General features: G+C 39.8%; 1 protein-coding gene across 3 annotated transcripts in view; it reads left to right on the forward strand.

The window, feature by feature from the left end:
- KAT6A (lysine acetyltransferase 6A) overlaps positions 1-17,570 on the forward strand; it is a 51,995-nt gene extending 34,425 nt beyond the window's left edge. For all 3 annotated transcript variants that reach the window (XM_075043397.1, XM_075043399.1, XM_075043398.1), the window contains exons 11-18: positions 260-401; positions 842-1,003; positions 1,971-2,064; positions 3,405-3,636; positions 4,775-4,985; positions 6,012-6,704; positions 7,511-7,826; positions 13,224-17,570. In XM_075043397.1, coding sequence (XP_074899498.1) covers positions 260-401; positions 842-1,003; positions 1,971-2,064; positions 3,405-3,636; positions 4,775-4,985; positions 6,012-6,704; positions 7,511-7,826; positions 13,224-15,811 — 4,438 coding nt within the window. In that variant the 3' untranslated portion in view covers positions 15,812-17,570. The remainder of the gene's footprint in view (positions 1-259; positions 402-841; positions 1,004-1,970; positions 2,065-3,404; positions 3,637-4,774; positions 4,986-6,011; positions 6,705-7,510; positions 7,827-13,223) is intronic.
- Positions 17,571-17,871: the final 301 nt, after the last annotated feature.

The raw sequence follows: 17,871 nt of genomic DNA on the forward strand, positions 1-17,871 counted from the left end.
ATGTATTTCTTCTGACATAACTTAGTAATGTAAAAGTAATTATGCAGGGCATTAAGTACATTTTTTTTAATATGTATTCGTTATAGAATAAGTAAGTGCCATGACTTTAAGTATGGTAAAGTGGTTTTGGCCTGATTAGCACATACAGAAGGTCAGTATATACTGGGTTTGTTTTCGAGTTCTTTTTCTGCACGAGTGAGGAAGTTTGTACAAAAGTCTGTATCTTCAGTCTTTGATCTTTCTTTATCTTTGCTTACAGGCTACCCAAGTTGTACCTTTGTGAATTCTGTCTAAAGTATATGAAAAGCAGAACTATTCTCCAACAGCATATGAAAAAATGTGGCTGGTTTCATCCTCCAGCCAATGAAATTTACAGAAAAAACAACATTTCCGTCTTTGAGGTAAGTTAGAAAACTAAGCCACTCACTTTTATCTATGAAGTAGGGTCTTCAGCACCCAATCGTATGATAAATTTTCCATAGCCCTGAAGATCTTCATTCTTGAAGCATTCAGTTGCTAAGAGTGAAGAACTACAAGCAAGCAGTGGGAGCTGACCTCATGTATACATTATTCATCCATAAAACATATGAGAAGGCTTGCTTTGTAAAAATGCTTTTTCATTTTAGGAGAATGAATTTTAAGTTTTCTCAAGCTAATGAATGTAATAGTGACTTGGCCATGGCCTTTATGCTGTGGAAGTTTTAAGTCCTTTGAGAGACTACCTACGACAGAGAAGTCTTCCTCTCATCTTGGACATTTCAAAAATACAGGGATACCCAGATGAAGCATGTCCTTGCATGACAGCAAATGGAGTGACAAAACTTTTCCTCTTTTCTCTAAGGTTGATGGCAATGTCAGCACTATCTACTGCCAGAATTTGTGCTTGTTAGCCAAACTCTTCCTGGACCATAAGACTCTCTATTATGATGTGGAGCCATTTCTTTTCTATGTGCTGACACAGAATGATGTCAAGGGCTGTCACCTTGTTGGCTACTTTTCCAAGGCAAGTATTTGAGTACTTCAGACTTGGAATTGCGTTTGCTATGGTGAGAAATGCTGGTTCAGAGTCTTTAAATTGTTATTTGGGCCTTTGTGTTTTATCTAATACATTATGCAATACAGGTATAGACTTCTGTTGCAACCACATTTTATTTATGTTACTTTTGGAGGCCACCAACTACACCAACTAATTAAAACCAACTTTCCTCATAATGTTGAATAGCATATATTCTCTAAGGAACTTGTACTACAGCTAGTAGCTAAAAAAAACCCAACTCTTCAAGTGATTTCCTACTCTTGGTGGTGATGGGTAGTACTGTTTGTGAGATAAATATTGTTACCAAGTAGTTCTATCTCATCTTTCCTTCTGTAAATACATGGTGTTCCAAACAAGTTTGGCAATTTTGCACCTCATTTCAAACCTTTTATTTTTTTTGATGGAACAGGGCCAAGATTTCAGATAAGCATTTCTTAAGAATTACTAAATTAAGATTACTAAATAAGTAATAGTTTACTTATTTTGAAATAGCTTTAATTGACGGTTTTTCTTTCAGTCTTCAGGACAGCAGGTTTGAGATTGGATTTTAGTATGTTGTGATTATAACGTTTAAAGATTCACTGGAATACTGCAAACTTTTTCAGTTAATTTAGCTGCCTTCAGATTTGTGCTTTGAACTGTATCTGCTATGCAGTCCATGTTCTTTATTGTATCTAAGCAAAAGGTGGTAATTATGTTAAGGTTTCATTCTTTTTTTTTTCTGACCTGAAAGGATGGTAATAGTTTTAATATTATTCCCTCTTTTAAAGTCTTTCCTTGGCTCATGTACGTTGTTCCTAAGAAACTTTGATTGTGGCTTTCTGTCTCAGTTTTTGCTATAGAAGTAATTAGGGACTTGTACAGAACAACTTCTACTATTTATCACTGGTTTTTTTTAATTTATTTTTTTAATATGCTGCTTTTTTTCCAACAGGAAAAACACTGCCAACAGAAGTACAATGTTTCCTGTATAATGATTCTTCCACAATACCAGCGTAAGGGCTATGGCAGGTTCCTAATTGACTTCAGTAAGGAACTTTTTTTTTCCACTTTTTTTAGTCTTTGTCTTTTCATATTTTAAAGAAAGTCTTAACTGTTGAAGAGGATATTTTTCAAATTAAAAAACATCTCGGGACAAAGGATTCTAAAGCTCACAAAATCATCTGAACTTCACAATTTACTCTTATTGTTGGAAGGCTTCAATTCTAAAGACAAATTGATCATTTTTCCCCTAATCCTCACGTTTCCTGTGTAAGCAACTTAACAGTGGCAACTATAGGCATGTGTCAGTATAGTGTTTTTAGCAGAAGCTTACCTTGTGCACATAGTTCTTTCTACAGAAAGCTAACCCTAAAACTGCACAGTCTGTTGAAACCTTCAGCATCTTGATTAAGTGAATAAGTGTCTTAAGCAGATAGTAGTCATAGTTACGTTTTAATTTAGCTTTGAGAGCAACAAAACCAGACACACTTAGGCTCTGAATACTCAAACAATTCTCAGACTCATGCATGGATCTCAGCAAGTTCACGGGGCAGCTTGCTACTGTAACTATATCTCTCATTATGCTGAGTGCAATCTAATATAGCCCTCCTTGTGGACATGCTAATTTTGGAGTTAATGTCCAGAGGAAAAAACCTTACTGGTATAATTATATTAGAAAGATTTTGCTGGTAAATATCCTTGTGTAGATAAATTGTTATTCTGAAAATATTGGTGAAACAAAGAAACTTAATGATGTATCTTGAGAAATCAACAAATTTGGGCTATATTAGAGCAGCAGTGAGAAGACACATTTGTCAGCTGGTTCCCCCCTCCCCGCTTTGTCATACTGGGGAGGATATAACCTCTTGGTCTGTATTGAACCTGTGCAGTGTATCATAGTCTTAAATTAATTAAGTCTCTGCAGATAGAGCTCGGTACTCCCCAGTATGGCCCTGAAGTTTGACAGTAGAGAATTTTCAATAAAGTTGTTTGCCCTATTAGTCTTAAATGCCTAAAATATGTTTTCCCTCTGTCATGTGCAGAATTGCTGTTGCAGTTGGAAGACACTCAGCAGATTGTGTACTTCAGGCATAGTATAGTTTCTAGGTAGGCGACTGCTGCCATCTCGTGGCATTGCCCATAGCCAATGTCTGATGGCAGTGTAGTTTAGAAATCTCATACTCTTTATCATTGAATAACAGGAGTTTAAAGAACAGCAAAAAAAAAAAATATCAGCCAGACCACTCAGTGTATCCTTCAAAATTATAATCTAAATCTTATAGGCAGCATTCAGCTACTTTCTGGAAAAATGCCTTTGTAGAAGTTGGGGTGGAAGCAGAAGCTATATATGCTATTTTTTTGACTTTTTTTTCATGTATATCTTTAGGCTATTTGCTTTCAAAGCGTGAGGGTCAAGCAGGATCACCAGAGAAGCCTCTGTCAGACCTTGGGCGCCTCTCATATATGGCTTATTGGAAAAGTGTAATATTGGAGTGCCTTTATCATCAACGTGACAAGCAATTAAGCATCAAGAAATTGAGTAAGCTGACTGGAATCTGCCCTCAAGATATCACTTCCACTCTACATCACCTACGAATGCTTGACTTCCGTAGTGATCAGTGAGTACAGGAGTCCTGTTGTATTTCCAAAGAGCTTCAGATGTATTTAAATGAAATCTAATGATGTTTGGAGACAAGTTACATCTAATAAGCTTGATTTTACTTAAGACTTCAATGTCCAAATACTGGCTGTAGAGATTTATGATGCTCATGTGCAATGCAAGAACTGTTCAGTGCCAAAGCTGGTTCAGATTTCCAGCTATGTAGCCCTGCATCTGTGGAACTTCTAAGTAATTTTCAGCTGTGAGAGAAAGCAAGCTGGTCTCTTGGCCATGTTCTCTTGGGGTCCCTCAGCATAATCAGTCTAACATACTCACAAAACAGAACACAGAACAGCAACTTCCCTTCTCTAGAGGGAAATCTATTCCATTTTCCAGTCACTGAGCAGACAGTTGTTTCCTCCCTTTTCTCTGGGCCTCAAAGATGCCATTAACTGTGTGGATTAACATGGGATGCTTGAACAGTGGGATAGATCACTGGGAGAAATGAGGTATGTGGATATAGAATAGAGGTAGTCTGCTTGCCCAGCTGAGTGTACAAGTCAAGTGAAATACTAGGAATTATTCTTGATTTAGAACATAGCAGTTTTGGGAGTGGGATTGTATTCTGTTGTGTTTCGTGTTAAACTTGGAACTTATTTGGAAAACGTGGAAGTTACTTGAGAACAGTTTTATGTCCTCATTTCACAGTATACTTTAATCAGTGATATTATTCCCAGCCCCCCCCGAATAAAATCCACTCTGTTAGTAGGACTGTAACTTTTTAGCAGTCCTTTTATTACCATTCAGTATCTTTCACCTTGTGTTGCCAGCTCCCCAAATGGCATACCTGTTGTCCATTTAACACATAATAAAAGTGATACTCTGTAGCTGAACATTACCCATGGAAGGACAATGGCTTCACCATTAACAACTGGAAAGAATTTAACAGCATTTTCTCAGTTTTGAGATGCTTTCTCTGGTAGTCTGACAGTACTGCAAATTGTACAATTTTAATGACTTTTCTATCCTCTCTGAAGTTATTCATGGCAGCACTGATTGAGAGTACAGATTTTTCTGTAATATCTTATATGTTTCACATGACAACATGTACAGTATGTATGTAGCCTGTTGTTGATCAGAGTGTTATTACTGTTTAGATTTGTGATCATTCGTCGGGAGAAACTTATCCAGGAGCATATGGCAAAGCTTAGAACTAATGTCCGACCTATAGATGTGGATGCAGAATGTCTGCGTTGGACACCTGTTATAGTTTCCAACTCAGTTGTCTCTGAAGATGAAGAAGAGGAGACAGAGGATGGGGAAAATGAAGAGCAACAACAGCAGAAAGAAAAGGATCCAGAGACCAGTGTAAGAGTGAATCTGTTACTTCTGTGTGGCATACAGTTTACACTCGGTGCTTTTGCAGGCAATGCTAACAAGATTTCAAATACCAAGCTTGGGCATTTGGCATAATTGGAAAAAGCAATGCAGTCATGATTAGTTTATGTGTCTTTATAGTTTCAGATTAGAAACTAAAAATAGGGAAAACATTGAGGCATAGCTTAGAGAAAGGTTAAAGACTGTCTCTGAAAAGAATAAAAAGGCTCTTTCCGCCCTTAATGATTTTTGCAGTATGTTTTGGGGCAGGGGGTGGGGAGGTGCTGTAAAATCAACAACAAAAAAACCACAAACCAAACAAAAAACCTGCCTCCCACTCTCAAGCAACCTGATCTGTCATCAAATTATTGACATGGATTTGATTTTGAAGGACCCAGTATTTCTGTAAGTGACAAATAGCATAAATGGAAATGAATCAACAAAAACTTCTAACATTTGTCACCAAAGGCTTTTGCTGTGTACTTTTGCAAAACCACTAATAGCTTTAGAATTACTGCCCACAGAGCAGTGAAGGTTTCTGAAATCTAGGCTGCTGTCCTTGAAGGGTTGCACTCTCACGTCAGGTGATGAGCACCAACTATAATACTAAGAGGCAAATTAACGTGCTGTTACTGTATTTACGTTAAACTAATTGTGCATTTTAATGCAACAATGGCTTCAAGTTTGTGTCACTTTTTTCTTGAAAATTACACAAATACTGTGTTTGAAGGTAGCAGGATAATGTTTGCATTCCAGCAGGCCACTGGATGGCTGCTGCTAACTGAAGTCACTTGTTGGGAAGCTAATTGAGGTACATTATCACCTGGGAGGAAAGAAGTAGCAGTTAGCACTATTAGAATCTCAGAAAAGTCAACTCTTTTCTTCTCAGATTCCCAGAAGTCATTCTTGTTAAACTTTTCTGACTTCTTGCTCAAAAGCTTTTGTGGAATTGAATGCCAGATAGACATGCATGGTTAAATAGGAAGTGTAAAATCTATTTGTTTATATTTAAATCAGATGGTAAAATCTGTGTCGTGGGAGAAGAAGGAGCAAGAGCCTTACTCACCTACAGAGAGTGAAAAAAAGCCAGACATTGTTGCTCCAGCCAATTCTGCACGGCCAAACAAGCACATTTTTCCCCTGGATAGTCTTCCAGCAAACAGTCAGCCATCACGAAGAGGTCGATGGAACCGCAAGGGCAAAAAACTTCGGGAGCCGTTTTGTGAGAAGGAGCCAGTATTGCCCATGGAGGACAAAACAGCAGTTCCCAGTGGGCGATGCAGTGAATGTGAGGAGAAATCGGCAGCCTCACGAGGCCGGTGCAGTGACTGTGAGGAGAAGTCAGCGACCTTGCAAGGAAGATGTGATGAATGTGAGGAGAAGTCTCCAGCCCCAAGAGGCCGGTATGCTGAAGATGAGGAAAAATCTGCAGTTTCCCAGGGACAGTATGGCAAAGGTGAAAAATCTGCAATTCCCCGTCGGCGGTACAGCGAAGGTATGGAAAGGTGGAGAGGGCAGTTGAAAAAGAACACAGAGCCACTGAAGTGTAGATTCCCGGAGGACTGCGACAGATTACCCCGCCGCTACAGTGATAGTGACAGGGCACTTCTGAGGTGTTTCAGTGAGAGTAGTGAAGAGGAAGATGATGAGCCTGTGAGTCCTCGATCAAGCTCTCCACCTGTTCTCACCAAGCCAACATTAAAACGAAAGGTGTGTGCCTTATTTCTTCTTGTCTCTGACTATATCATGCAGTCTATTTTGTCAGTATGTTGGTGCTCTCTGAAGGATTGTGCAATTGGTAATACATGAGGTATGTATTAAGCATACAGGTAGCACCTGCTCAGTGTTCCAGAACTCTGTCTGGAGGGTGCTTTCTGCTACCTTTTTGTAGTGATGGTTTTTGTTGAATCAGAGGTAGGGTTTTTTTTTTTTTAATTCTAACTTCCGCTTTGTACTTCTGATTTTTCCGCCTTGGTTACTAAAGATTTACTCAATCATGCAAAATAGAAACAGATATGGCCCTACTTTTAAAAGAAGCTTGCAAAACACAAATGCTGTCTAAACAACTAAAATCACAGCATAAAGTCTTTGGAATGATTTACCACGAAGATGTGAATTCTGTTAACATGACCAAGAAAATCCTCTCTTCCTGGGGTGCTGCACTGAAAAGTTCTCTTCTATATCGTCTTTGTAGCTTATTCTAAACTATTCACATCTATATTGTAGTGTCTCTGAACTTTCAGCTGTTATGGATGGGCTGTTAGCTTCAGCTGTTTAAATGTTTTATACTATTACACAAACGTCAATCTAGCAGTCTTCATGGAAGTTGGTCATCTTGCATTGTATTTGACATCTGTCCAACTGAAGGCAGGTTCCAGTCAGTATTTCTAGTGAAGTCTGTATTCCAGAAGGGAACCCTTTAGTCCCACTGGACTGTTCATGTTTTCTGTTTATCAGTGTTTTATTTCTACTGCATGTGATAAAATGTCTTCTCTTCTCCCACCTTCCATTTTCAGAAACCAATTCTTCATCGGAAAAGGCGAGTCCGCAAGCGTAAGCACCACAACAGCAGCGTTGTCACTGAAACAATCTCGGAGACCACAGAAGTGCTGGATGAACCATTTGAGGACTCGGACTCTGAACGACCAATGCCCCGATTAGAGCCTACATTTGAGATTGAGGAGGAGGAAGAGGAGGAGGAGGATGAAGAGGAGGAGAATGAACTTTTGCCCAGTGGATACTTTCGGCACTTAGCCCCACCAGACACACTCAGGCATAGACCCTCTTCTAAGAGGAAGTCCAAAGATGAGGAGGAGTCTGATGACACTAATGGTATGTTTGGTGGTATGCTGTTGAAAGTTTGATACAGATAGTGTGTCAGTGAGTGTCAGAAATATACTAGCCCATGACGGAACAAGCTGCTTACCTTGTCTTGTAACTTCTAGCCAAAATGTAAGGTTAGGCATAACTTACCAGTCAAACCAGCCTCAAACATTCCCAAGTCTTATGAAAATGTGGTGCATGCTTTTAACAACTATCTTACTAGCAATGACCTGATCACAGGGTGTCCTCTTTGATTCAGCTTTCCTAGTGGAATTGGTATCTGTGATTGTGGAAAAACCTATGCAGCAGGGCCACTTACAGAAACAAAACAGAAATGAATTGGAGAGCCCTCAGTTTTCTGTAACAAAGAGAAGTAATAAATTGTCTCTTTTGAGATCTAGTTCTTCATCACATTGCATGTCCTGCCTCTCAGCTTCTCATATGTCCTTGAAGTTCTCTGAACCTTCAGTTCATAAAATAAAATTATTTGGTTGGAACTGATTACTTAGAGTGTACTGACAATTCAAAAAAACCCATCTGTCATTCAGATCCTTCATTAGTAATCTTCATTACAGCTGTTACATGTTCTGTTCTTTTGATGGTCTACACAGCACAAGGCAGTCAGCCAAATAAAAACGAAGAACTGTGTGAAAGAGAAGTGTGGTGCTGTTATCCCACAATAAAAAATAGTTACTGGAACGAACTCGTTAATTTATGGCTTTCAACTAGCCTGTGGTTAGCAGAGCAGAATTTTTCTTTAGAAGTTCTTAAATACTGAAAGCATCAATATGATTATAGCTATGTATACAATCCATTTAGCATCAGTTACCCTGAAATCCTTATAGCAGCATACAACTATGTAAATTTAGTGCAAACACGTGTTGATGCAGCATTAAGTTTGCTTAGTGGGAATATATGCACAGTCAGCTTATACCATTGTTTTATTAATCCTATCGTGATCAGATTAGTCATGAAATACATTTTTGTGGTACTCCAGCACCATTAATAAGACTATATAGTTGGGAGAAGATCTGTTAGATAACTGGTTTTCAGTCTTTTTCATTTGTGCTCTTCTGAATGTTTTCTGGTGGAGATGCAGATCCCCTTAGAGATTCCACACACATATGTTGCTTTATAAAATACATCAGTGATTTTTAACCATCTTTTACAAACTACATATAGTCCATAGAGTACCCAGGGATCAGAAGCGGTATTTGGAAAGCCACTGTTTTAACTCACACTTGTTATATACTACAACAATCAGTTTCTCACTCACCTACTTTATAAATACTTTACTTTCTTACTTGCCACTTGTAATTTAGTGCTTTCTGTTCCCTTGTGTCACTTTTGTTGCCTTTTTTTTTCCTGAACTTCTGCGAATTTGTCAGAACTTCTGAAGTAATAAAGTAGTAAGCACACTATTTTAGGGTATTGCTGCTCCTGACATCAGACGGTATCTGTTGGCTGCTTATGCCTTTAATGCAGGTGCCTTTGCATATACATAGTAAAACTGTAATGATCTTAAAGAAAATGCAATGTACTTTAAATTACCTAAACATGTTAGCCCACAGGGATAAGCAATCATCATAAACAGCTGGCCTTTTTTGATAAAAAATTAAGCTGGGTGGAGGGGGGCAGCACTGCCTTATGACAATTCAGAAATACAGTATTGCAGTCATTAATATTGGGTTCAGATTTAGACTGTTTTAATCATAACCGTGTTAGGAATGTTTATAGGAAGCTTAGATTTTTTGGAAGTTTTCCCATCACTACAGAAACCTACTTGTCATTTCTTTTTTTTTAAACTTTCTGACTAAGGGTGGGTTTGGTTAGATTTTTTCCCTGAGAACTTAATCTCTAGCTGAGGCAATGCATTGAAAGTGTTGTATGATTTCCCTGAAATGTAACATTGCAATCTCTTAAACTTGGTCTCTGATGAGAATTTGAACTGGTTCTGATTGCTGTCAGGGCTACAATGACAGTGGGTAGTGTGGTGTGGTGATTTGAGGCCAGTATTTTTTATTAAGCGTTAGGCATTCTGGAAGACAGAGTGTGTTCTGTGGTATAGAAAACAAATAAAGCTTGTCTCTCTATATTCTACCAATTCTGTGCAACTTGATTAGTGTGGTATGGGGGAAGATAGAGCTCTGTAATAGGCTGGGCTGTATTATTCTGCTTTTCCTAGTTCTACCTGTAAGTTTTACTGTGAATGTGAATATTGTAAGGATCTTCTGTTCAAGCTTGCATGCACACTGACGATTAACTAAGTGCAACTGAATGAGCACATACATATGTTTCTCAGTATCCTAAAAAATGATGCACATGAAATCTTGAGGGGTCATCAAATCCATATTCTTTTGTGAAGACAGCGTCAAGTGCATGTGGTAAAGTCATAGAATCGCAGTCCCTTGAGGTTGGAAAGGACCTCTGGAGGTCATCTTGTCCAGTGGCACTGCTTAAGCAAGGTCATTAAGAGCCAGTGGCTCAGGGTGTCTGGATCATGTCTAGACCATGTCTAGATGGCTTTTGAACATCTCTAAGGAGGGAGACTCCGCACCCTCTCTGGGCAGCCTGTTCCAGTGCTCAGTCACAGTAAAGAAGTGTTTCCTGACACTGTGTTTCAGTTTATGTCCTTTACTTCTGGTCCTGGCACTGGGCACCACTGAAAAGAGCCTGGCTCCATCTTCTTGACACCCTCCCTTAAGATATTTGTACACATTGATAAGATTCCCCCTGGGAGCCTTCTCTTCTCCAGTCCCAGCTCTCTGAGTCTTTCCTCATCAGAGAGATGCTCCAGTCTCTTAGGCATCTTAGTGGCCCTTTGCTGGGCTGTTTCCAGTAGCTCCATGTCTGTCTTGTATTGGGGAGCCCAGACTGGACACCTTTAATATGACGTTATTATAAGGGGAGCCTGCCATCGTAAGATCATTTACTACTTTTTTTTAATGTTCCTAAAAATATTAAATCCATGAAAGTAAAGAAAAAAGCAGAGGGTCTTATACCTATGAGATGGTAAATCTAATCATCTATAGTAGGTAGGAAATGTGAAAGAAGGGGAAGAGAAATAGTGATTTTTTTTATTTTTTTTTAAAGAGGTGGATTTTTTTTCTTTTAAGGGCTTAAGTGTTCATGCTTTAACAAATACTATGAAAGTAGTATTTCCTTCTTCCTGCACAATGATATGCTGACAGGAAGATCCTTTCCTTCCTTTATTCACATTCCAAATACTTGTTTTATTGATGACTTCAAGGAGTTGTCCAGTTTTGAATTCAGTATTTGTTTTATATTCATTTTTTTAATACCCAGAATTTTTTCAGAATGCTTCTCAACGGACCTGTTTAGAGTAAATGCCTGTCAGCAAAGGGCAAGAATAAGTCAGCTGACCTATGATTAGGTTTTAAGAAGCGTTTGTGAACTACTGGGAGCACATTATTTAGTTTTACCTTTGTTGGACTTAATACAGCTCTTCTTGGGAAATTCATAGCGTGGAATCAATGACATTTTTTAAGATGGTAGAAAGGGCAGAAATGTGAATAAATGTACTTTGAATATTGGGGGTAATTGATCTTATATCCATATAGTGGGATGACCAACCTAATTACAGGCCCATCAGTGTGACATTCATCCTGATTTAAACAGTAGGATGACTGGCTTATTACTCAGTAGAAAGTCCAGTTACTTGCTCAATACAAATGAACATCAGTATATGAAAAATGTATTTGATATATTTTTACAAGACTACATCTTGGTTAATAAGGGTAATTGATGTTACCTACTGAGTGTTTTGAGAGGTACTGGACTTAATCAAAACCATTTGCTTAAGATGAAATGTTACAGAATCAAGCTAATACATATTAAATAAATCAAGCTGCAAACGAGTAATTAAGCAGCCTTTTTATTAGTGGGGTCAAGGCAGTTGGACTAGATGATCATTGTAGGTCCCTTCAAACAGAACTATTCTATTCTAAGGGAGATTGGTCTGGGTTGTGTGTCTGTACTGCTATTTTATGGATAGATTAAAAAATAATGTAGCAGCTGACAGAAAAAGAGGGGATTTAGTAAATGAAGTGAAGGGCAATTCACTGAAAAAGTCTATGAGAGAGGATTTGAAGGTCATGTCCAGTAACTGGCATCATTTTCTAGCACAGAGCCAAAAAGATTCAGATGATCCTTAAATATATGAGCAGGGGAATCTCAAGTGGAGTAGTCACATTCTGTCATCTCTTTATTTAGCTTTGGTGGAACTACTACAACAATCTTTACTCAGTTACTCACACTTGATAAGAGTATTGATAAACTGGAATAGTTCAAAGAACAGTCGTGCGCTGATTGAGACACTAGAACAAATGTTCTATAACACTAGATTCAAAGAAAGCAGAGGCAAAAGAGTGTCTTGATAAATTTACAAATTACTTAGGTGAGAACTGTTATTTGGTAAGAGAGATTTTCAGCCTAATGGATAAAAGGAAAACTAATACAAAAGCAGATTAAGTAAATTCAGTGTCTGAAGGACAGAAATTCAGATGGTAAAGTGTGAATAGCAACTAGTGTCAATGATTAACTGTTGCAGTAGTTAACCAACAGTTGTGTAAAATGTCACTGACTATCCTAATTAGAATCATAGAATCATGTAGGTTGGAAAAGACCTTCAAGATCATCGAGTCCAACCATCACCCAAATTGACAGGTTCAAAACAAAATTAATTCAGGGAATGCCTTACAGTACTTGTAAGCTTTGTAAGTCAGTAAATTATCACATTGCTCTCTGGCTGTATAAGCTCTGAACCTATTCTACTGTTTGGAAAGTCACTGAAATGTAAAACTTGCTTCATCAAATGAACGTTAGATGAGAGAGAAATTCAGCTTCCTTTTAACGATTTCTCAGATTAAAAAAAAAAAAGAAAAAAAAAAAAGGTAGCCAAATTCAGTCATCTGTGTATTTCTGTTGGCACTTAAAAGCATAAGCCATGAAAAAGTGGAAATACTTCCTTTCTTCAGCAGATGCACAAAATACAGATCTAAATGGAAACATATTTTTATTGCATGTGTTCCCCTACACTGGAACATTTTCATTTGTGAACATATATAAATAAAATTTGTAAAGGGTGCTGAGTCTTTCCAGGACTTCATTGTGTAGCCAAGTGTTTAATTTGAATTGTGTATTAAAGGCTCAGAGCTTTGACCATGCAAAATCTTGAAAACATTGGTGTTCTTTGAAAATGTAATGTCCAGTGTGATTACTAATCACAGCAGACCTTGATCCTTATTGTTACCCTTCACAATAAATCACTAAGCTAGTATTGATACATAAAGTTGATAAACATGATGGGAATGCTTGGGAAAGCTTCCATGAATGCTCCAGTCAAACAAAAATGTTTGAACAGTATCTTTCAATTTGTGTTTTCAGGTAACCCAACTTTGAAACCATTATCTATGCTGAGAAAATGTGAAGCAAAGGATTCTTCGCTTGAGCCAGATACTTCTACACCCATGAAAAAGAAGAAGGGATGGCCAAAAGGGAAAAGCCGAAAACCAGTCCACTGGAAGAAAAGACCTGGTCGAAAACCAGGTTTTAAACTGAACCGGGAAAAGGTACCACCATCAGTTCAGGATGAAGGAGTTGATGCAGTGGTAGCTAATGCAAAACCAGGGCGTAAGCCCAAAATTTCAGATAAAGAAGAAGGTGTTGAGCAGAAAGAAGAGCTGCCTCTTATTGAGGAAAGGAAAGAGGAAGATGTGAATATGGAAGCAGAAGAGGTAGGAGAGGGAGAAGAGGAAGATACAGCCAGCAGTGAAGTAAGAGCAGTTTCTCCTGTGGACAGCAACAGCAGTCCAGTGCCAGAAGTAAAAGAGCCTGAGATAGAAGAGGAAGTAGAGGAGAAGCCACGGGTTTTAGAAGAGCAAAGGCAATCAGAAGAAGAACAGCAAGAACTAGACGAACCTGAGCACGACCATGAGGAAGAAGAGGAAGTTGCAGTAGTGACAAATCAAAATGAAGATCATGATGCTGATGACGAAGATGACGGTCATCTGGAGTCTGTGAAGAAAAAAGAACTGGAGGAACAGCCTGTTAGAGAAGGGGTGAAGGAGGAGCCTCAGGTGCAAGAATGTTTTTTAGAAACAAGCATACCGAGCAGTAGAGAAGATGCAAAAGAAAAAGATGAAGCAGAGGCAGATTCTGAGGAAGAGCAGGCTTCCAATGAGACCTCGGTGGGCTCAGAGCACGTCCCTGGGTCTGAAGATGATCACGAAGAAGAGCAAAGTAATAAAGAAGGGTTAATTGAATTAAAGGAAGAGGAAGAGATTCCTCATAGTGAACTAGATCTTGAAACTGTCCAAGCAGTCCAGTCCTTGACACAGGAGGAAAGCAATGAGCATGATGTAGCTTACCAGGACTGTGAAGAAACTCTTGCAGCTTGCCAGACTTTGCAGAGTTACACCCAGACTGAGGAGGATCCTCAGATATCAATGGTTGAAGATTGCCAGGCGTCAGAACACAACAGTCCAATATCTTCTGTTCAGTCCCACCCCAGCCAGTCTGTACGTTCTGTCAGCAGCCCAAACGTGCCTGCTCTGGAGAGCAGTTACACCCAGATAAGTCCTGAACAAGGATCCCTGTCCGCACCCTCTATGCAGAACATGGAGACCAGCCCCATGATGGATGTGCCTTCAGTATCGGACCACTCTCAGCAGGTGGTGGATAGTGGCTTCAGTGACCTTGGCAGCATTGAGAGCACTACAGAGAATTACGAAAACCCCAGCAGCTATGACTCCACTATGGGAGGCAGCATTTGTGGAAATAACTCTTCCCAGAGCAGCTGTTCGTATGGAGGACTGTCCTCTTCTAGCAGCCTCACTCAGAACAGTTGTGTTGTCACTCAGCAAATGGCAAACATTGGCAGCAGTTGCAGCATGATGCAGCAAAACACTGTCCAGCCTGCAGCAAACTGCAATATCAAGTCACCTCAGAGCTGTGTCGTAGAAAGGCCTCCAAGTAACCAGCAACCAACAACGCAGCCGCAACAGCAACCGCCTCAGTCACAGCAGCCACAGCCCCCACCTCCACCCCAGCAGCAACCTCCACTGTCTCAGTGTAGCATGAACAACAGCTTCACCCCAGCACCTATGATCATGGAAATACCTGAATCGGGAAGCACTGGTAACATAAGTATCTACGAGAGGATTCCAGGGGATTTTGGTGCTGGGAGCTATTCACAACCATCAGCCACGTTCAGTTTAGCCAAGTTGCAGCAGCTGACAAACACCATTATGGACCCTCATGCCATGCCTTATAGCCATTCTCCTGCTGTGACTTCCTATGCAACCAGCGTTTCTCTGTCCAACACAGGACTGGCTCAGCTAGCTCCCTCTCATCCGTTAGCAGGCACACCACAAGCACAAGCCACTATGACACCCCCACCAAACCTGGCGTCCACCACCATGAACCTCACGTCACCTCTGCTTCAGTGTAACATGTCTGCTACCAACATTGGTATTCCACACACGCAGAGGTTGCAGGGGCAGATGCCAGTCAAGGGGCACATTTCCATTCGCTCTAAATCAGCGCCACTGCCCTCTGCAACTGCACACCAGCAGCAGCTCTATGGCCGCAGCCCACCCGCAGTTGCCATGCAGGCTGGTCCTCGTACGTTAGCTGTTCAGCGGGGTATGAACATGGGAGTCAACCTAATGCCGACCACCCCTTACAATGTTAATTCCATGAATATGAACACCCTGAATGCCATGAACAGCTACAGAATGACACAGCCTATGATGAACAGCAGTTACCATAGTAACCCTGCCTACATGAACCAGACAGCACAGTATCCTATGCAGATGCAGATGGGAATGATGGGGAGCCAGGCCTATACCCAGCAGCCTATGCAGCCAAATCCTCATGGAAACATGATGTACACTGGCCCCTCCCATCACAGCTACATGAATGCTGCTGGGGTGCCCAAGCAGTCTCTCAATGGACCATACATGAGAAGATGAGCAAGATGAACTTGCATCCTAGAAACTGAAATATATATAAATAAAGGAACCTTTTATACTGACGAACCAGAGAAAATGGACCTTTTTCCAGTTAAAATATTGCTGTAGATTTAGAGGGATTTTCTTTGGTTTATTTTATTTTTTAGGAAGCCTGGTCTTTATTTTTTGGATTTTTTTTTTTGTTTTGTGTTTTTGTTTTCTTCACAATCCTGAAACATTTTACAGCTAAAATCATTTACAGATGTTTTTTAGAGGGGAAAACATGCACAAAATCTTTTCATAATTTAAGAAGAGCCTTACTTTGCTGACAATGTGGACAGAATATGTGTAACAGTGAAATCATCTTTCTAAATTTTTTTTTCAAATGTATGTCCTTCTCCCTCCCCTGTGCCCCTCTGTATGCAGTTTCTAGTGCTGCAGTCATGTAAAATGTTTGACATCTCAAAGAATAACAACCCTTCCCTCTAAACCCCACCTAGCATTTCCTACTTCTAGCAGGAGGCACTTATTGGGAGACTTGGAAGGGGACACAGAGGATAAATGAAGCTCTTTATTTCTGCAAGTCAGGAAAAATTTTTAATCTTTCATTTTCCCTGACTCCCTTGCCCTCAGTAAAATTTGGAGTTACATGTAAACAATAAAGTATTCGCACTGGTGTTTTTGTAGATGAGTTAATTGAAATTGTATGTTTCATGCTGAAAATATAATGTAACTTTAAAGTGATCCCATTCACCACCCAGACACGCATGTGCACACAGATGTGCATGCATGCCCACATGTTCTGTCACTCTGAACTACTCAAGAAGCATCTCAAGAGAGAACTGTTTGTATCCCTTATGCAGTCGTGAGGAGGATAGGGTGGTTAATGGTCTGTTAGGACAAGAAAATGGTTGCAGGCTCTTCTGGTGAACGGCAAGTCAGCCACAACTCTGAGATCCCAAACTCTGATTTAGTATGTACTTCGAAATGCTGAGGGTCTTGGTTCTGAGCCTTTGAGTCAGGCTGAGCTCAAAAGCAGCTGTTTCCAGTGGTCTGCCTCTTAATCTCTTTGCTTAGGTAATCTGGGAAGATAAAGTGTACGTTTTAAGTGACTTTGACGAGAACCCTGTGGTGTCCTTGTCACTCTTCCCTTCCTGGTATGGGGTAGGAAGTTGCTGAATGTGCCGCGCTCTGGGGGGGTCAGTGATGTTTTCCCTGATTCTCCCACTATGTTTGAGACCCATTTTACAGGAATAGCCACACTTTTGATCTAGTGTGGGAAAAGAAGGGAATCGGCCTGTTTTACAAGAGTGAAACAGTCCAAACACCATAGTAGGATGCAGGCAGCAGGATTTTGGTGTTTATTACCACATAATCCAATTTACATTCTTTTTGGCTACACTGCTGGCATGTCACCCAATCCAAAAAGGGACACCCTTTAGTGTAAAGTTCTTTTTTTATTGTATATGAAGTAGAAATACAGACACATTAATAAGACTAATTTCTTTTGTTTTTAAACCAAAAGAGTCTAAAAGAAGGTTGGGGTTTCTTCAGATGCACTAAAATGGACTTTCCTCCAATAACTGCTAACTGTAAAAGGCAGAATTCAAAGGACTTCCACTTTTTATTTCTGTTTAGTTTTGAGCATGTACAAGGCTGTGTAGGACCCCATTTCTCTGTATATACTATTCCAGTTCCAAATAACCCATGTAGAAAGCGCACTGTGCTGCCCTCTCCTTCCTAGATCTTCAGCTGTGTCACTGCTTCCTGATTGCTGGGGGGGGTGTGGGTGGGTGGGGGGGGTAGGGGTCTGAGACAGGAGGAGAAGCTGTTGAAACGAGGGCCGTGAATTTAGTTTGTTTGCCGTTATGTTTGGTTTGGTTTTGTATGTTTTTTTTATCAATTGGGCAGCTCCCTTTTCCACAAGCCTTTGTGACTGTAGAACTATTGTAGAAAAAAAAATGTTCTTTTCTATATATAAAAAGAAATTATCCAACGCAGTAATATTGGTACCTACCATTTTTTCACTTCTGTTTAAAAAAAAAAAAATATGTATTTTTAGCAAGATAACTTGGGTAATC

Source organism: Buteo buteo, chromosome 12 (genome assembly GCF_964188355.1).
Source record: "Buteo buteo chromosome 12, bButBut1.hap1.1, whole genome shotgun sequence".
NCBI classification, from domain to species: Eukaryota; Metazoa; Chordata; class Aves; order Accipitriformes; family Accipitridae; genus Buteo; species Buteo buteo.